Here is a 4,846-nt window from a genome sequence, read left to right on the forward strand (position 1 = left end):
TTCTGGTTGTATAATGTCTTACTGATTCCCCATCTGTTTCTTTACCTAGCTAAACAATACAGTACTTTGTTTTCCACCAGTCTCATTCCCTCTGAATGTCAAATAAGACCTTTCATATGGAAAGTGGATGTTTTACAAGAAGTAGCAGAGCTATATTAATTATGGCTTTCTGGTTGTATAATGTCTTACTGATTCCCCATCTGTTTCTTTACCTAGCTAAACAATACAGTACTTTGTTTTCCACCAGTCTCATTCCCTCTGAATGTCAAATAAGACCATTCATGGCTGTCATTTTCACCTTGCTAATGATATCCTGTGAGCAGAGTTGTGATGGACTTGACATACGAATTTCTCTTGTAAGTTTTCTCATTTTGGTTGAGCCTGGTATATACAACTAAGCAATGGTCTTACCATACAATTGCTTTCCTTTCTGCCATCCATCTGTGGGCCAACCATTATTAATGTTATGTACAATTGCTTGTGAGTCAAATGCAAATATTATGTTGGTTGCACTGTCTACTTGTGGTTCCTTGCTTTCAGTAATACAGAGGAGAGCTTGCTTTATGGTTTCAACCAGCCTGATGGAGAATGGTGTTGCTCCATGAGATGATGAATGACAAATCTTTTGTTACTTGTGGCATGGGCCATCTGTGGCTATCATGACAGTTGATTATCCACCATGATATATAAATAGCTGCTGACAAGCTGTTTTATTTTGCTTCACCCTCTATTAGATCTCTAGGTTTTCTGCCTAGACTTATTTTAACTCATCCCAATAGTATCAGATGTTTATTTTACATAGAAATCTATAGTGATGTAGTGATCAGTTATCTCAGTGACGATTGTATGATACCTGTTCACCCATGACTGTATCCTGAGGCTTCATTTAGGCAATTCCCTGCTTTGTTAGCTCCAATTGAAAAGTGCAGTGGCTAAATGATGGAATGCATTATATTTACACTGCAAGCCATAGTGTAGAGTTTAGTTTTGCTTTTAAGAAGTGTTGGTGCTCCCTGATGTTGGTGAGGCTTGTCATGTATAGTAGATGTATAGTGTTAAGCAGATGTTTTGTATTTTCTAGCTATGCAGCAGATAAGATGTCGGTAGAGTTTAAGTTGTTGATGTTCTTCAGCTCTATTTCCTGCTGCAACTTTCATTATATTGATGCTTTTGGTAGCTTTGGTTATTATTGTGTTAATGTTGAGTTTTTTGTCAAAGGTCACCCTCTGATACTTTAGTGTTTCTTTCAAAGGGATGGCACTTCTGCAAAGGATGGTTTATCCTCATCAGCATGTCAGTTATCGATTGATGACCATTCCTGTGACATTGCACCACTTATTCACCCTATTGACAGATGGTTGCATTTTGTTCTTATTTTCAGCTTTACTAGAGCCTCTGTTGTATACAAGCATGTTGTCAGCAAAGAGTAGTGCATACCATCTAGTTGAACTGTCAAGGTGGGTTAGATCCGTGGTGTGATGTTAAAGAAGACTGTAAAAAGTGATGACCCTCAAGGCAGACTGATATTGATGATGTTCTGGTCCGATTGCCAGTTTCCATAAGGCTCCTTCCAGTAATTAGCACAGCTATGACTACATGTTACATTAATGCCTATTCTTAGCATTGTCAGCAAGAATGGGAGGTGGACTTTACTGCTAACGTGTTCTGAAGAACTACAAAGCCTTCTCATGCATCAGCTGTTAACTTAGAAGCACTGATCCAGGCTTTTCCTCCACCTTGATAACCACCTAATGATGAAGGTAGCTGTGGTTCAATCTGATAGGTAAACTTCTACACGTTTCTCTGGGATGTTGCCGATAATATTTTACAAGACAATGATTTTATAAGCCCTAAGGGATGAACTACGTAGGTGATGCAGTTGGTATCATAAAACAAAGTAGTTGCTTAAAGTTAATCTTAAATGGATGGTATACCATAAAGACAACTCCCCCATCTACACTGATGCTCCAACAGTAACTTCAAGAGATTGGCTTCTGTGACTTTTTTAAAAGCAAAGATTCTTACCCCTTCCAGATTTGGATATCCATCTTGAGATGTATGTATGTATGACTTTGCATGTCTCATCTAAGTCAAAGATGGCTTCCATATCCGCACACAGTTATAGTTTGGATAGGAACTGTTGCAGTTTGAGTTTCTCTTACATCTAACCATGGCCACCCTGGTTAATGTACCATTCCCTTCATTATACCTGACAGATGTTGCTATGTATTTGGTTCCTGTGCTAGCCACAAGTTTACGTAAGTAGTAAAATAAAGTGTCTTTAATATTTAAAGTATGTAAAACATAGATTAAGTATTCTTGAATCAAATAATTCTCTCCAGACTGGGAAAAAGTTTAAGAACTAATATGAAATGCTAACTTGCATCAGATGATAATTCCATCCTTCAATTTAGCTGGACTGGTAAGAGCTGATGCTGCTTTCAATTTTCTGAGGTATTACCATTTTCTTTTGCTTTAAAACCAATCATATCTCAGTGCAAAGAGTGGAAATGGATGACTTTTTTTTGTATTATGAATCTTTTAACAATGCAGGCACCATTTTTACCGAGCATATTATTTACTAGAAGTGAACTAATACAAAGATTTTTACAAGTTTGCTTACTCATCATTTGACTTATTAATGTATACAAGGATTTGATAATGGTTATGTTAAAATGTGGCTAAATTATCAAACAATCTTTACCTTATCTCATATTTTTTATCTTAAGTATGATGCACTTGATTATCATAACTTACCCACAGCACTGGCCATTCTCTTTAAGGAATCAGTTTTACTTTTCTTTGATGTGCTCAGATCCATTAGACTCCCTGTAAAGGTGGTACTACGAACTACAAATGCAAACTGGATTTCAAGTTCTCCTCGATACTTCTCTTTCTTAGACTTTCCTTGAAGCTTAAACCACCTGGTAAAAAGGAGATCATTGACATTGAAACACTGATTCAAACACTAGATTCTTAAGGTATTACACCCAAAATACAAAAACAAGCATGTTTCAAACAACAACAAAAAACTAGTTACCAAAGAGATCATGATAACTGATTTTTCAATATCCTAATATACTGATATAAGCTATGTACATTAATGTTAAAATTTAGATGTTAAATAGAAAGCACATGTTGTTAAGATAAAGTAAATTTGTGAGAATAGGTCTAAAATATTCTAAATTGGTGTCATGAAAATTTAGAGACTTTGCAAAATATCTAGTACAAGGATTAGATATAAATATGAATGAGCTAATCAATAAGCTGAGTAAGTTTGCAGCAAAACAGTGAAGCATCAAGAAGGTCGAAAGTTGTTTTCTAGCTGGTAGAGTGAATCAGTCAGTGTGTTTATGTTTTTGAACCTGTGTTAGGTTTCACACATTTTGAGTGACTTTGTATAAGCATGTTTATTTTCACATTAGTGTAGTGCAGGTAGCATGGCTGTAAACATAATCCTACTACAACTGAAATAATATAAAAGCCTGCAACCAACATTAAAGGAAAAAATAAAGTAATTTGTTATTCTTACATGAACTGAACAAAGAATTTTTTTTATCAGATAATTTACAACAACCCAACAATGAAAAGATAATGCTATAACAATGCCTTAAAATCTAATTCATAATACTTATACCAAGGATTATTTGTTTGTTTTGAATTTTGTGCAAAGCTACACAAGGGCTATCTGCACTAGCCATCCCTTATTTAGCAGTGAAAGACTATAGAGAAGGCAGCTAGTCATCACCACCCACTGCCAACTCTTGGGCTACTCTTTTGCCAATGAATAGTGGAATTGACCATCACATTATAACACCCCCCATGGCTGAAAGAGTGAGCATTCTATCCACCTGGCTATGTCGGGCCTTATACCAAGGAAAGAAATGCCTTTAACAACAATTTTAAATTTTTATGAAAACATGAAAGCAATTGTAGTAAGTAATTTTTAGAGAATTATCTGTCATCATGGGATCATATTCTCCAATACTTCAATAATCATATATTCTTTTTCATATTTTTAATGTTAAGGTAGAAAAGAAAGCATTAAAGATATTCTTTCAACTGTTATTGTTTCTTACCTGTTTTGGGGAACTTCGTGAATATCATGGTTAGCTAAAGGTATAAACACTTGTCCCAAGAATTCATCCAACCCAAGAAAATTACGGTGAAAAACAGTAAGCTGGACACTGTTATCTTTTTCTGTTATTGTTCTGTTTCGAACAAAGAAGATTCACATGCTACTGTTAAACTTACCATAATTTTAATTTCATTAACATTTTAATTCCTACAAGTTAGGATAATGATTGCTAGCGATATAAATATATTCCAATTAAAAATGCAGAAAACATATTTACTGAAAACAAACTTTTAAAGATTTGATAGATACTCATTAAATGTTCAGATAGTAACTTTTCTTTCATTATTTGTTTACACAAAATACAATCACAGGAAACTTAAGTTTTCTCACATTCTATTCAACATATTTACTGAAAACAAACTTTTAAAGATTTGATAGATACTCATTAAATGTTCAGATGCTAACTTTTCTTTCATTATTTGTTTACACAAAATACAACCACAGGAAACTTAAGTTTTCTCACATTCTATTCAACCAAGGTTATCTATCAAAAACAAATAGAACCTTTCGAAATGGTGTATTTAAGTGTTTTACACTCACAGACAAGAAACCTATCATTTCAAATACCTATAGAATGATAGGTTTCTTTTTTTGTGAGTGTAAAACATTTAAATACACCATTTCGAAAGGTTCTATTTGTTTTTGATAGATAACCTTGGTTGAATAGAATGTGAGAAACCTTAAGTTTCCTGTGGTTGTATTTTGTGT

General features: G+C 34.3%; 1 protein-coding gene across 1 annotated transcript in view; it reads right to left on the reverse strand.

Annotated features, from left to right (window-relative positions):
* The window catches only part of LOC111083459 (rab11 family-interacting protein 1-like), a gene marked incomplete at its 3' end in the record, with an annotated part of 20,569 nt that overhangs the window by 7,264 nt on the left and 8,459 nt on the right, over positions 1 to 4,846 (reverse strand). The window contains exons 4-5 of the mRNA XM_022379997.1: positions 4,080 to 4,211; positions 2,758 to 2,924 (exon numbers count right to left, since the gene is read on the reverse strand). Of these exons, the coding sequence (XP_022235705.1) occupies positions 2,758 to 2,924; positions 4,080 to 4,211 (299 nt within the window). The remainder of the gene's footprint in view (positions 1 to 2,757; positions 2,925 to 4,079; positions 4,212 to 4,846) is intronic.

This window comes from Limulus polyphemus, unplaced genomic scaffold (assembly GCF_000517525.1).
Source record: "Limulus polyphemus unplaced genomic scaffold, Limulus_polyphemus-2.1.2 Scaffold9637, whole genome shotgun sequence".
Taxonomy (NCBI): Eukaryota; Metazoa; Arthropoda; class Merostomata; order Xiphosura; family Limulidae; genus Limulus; species Limulus polyphemus.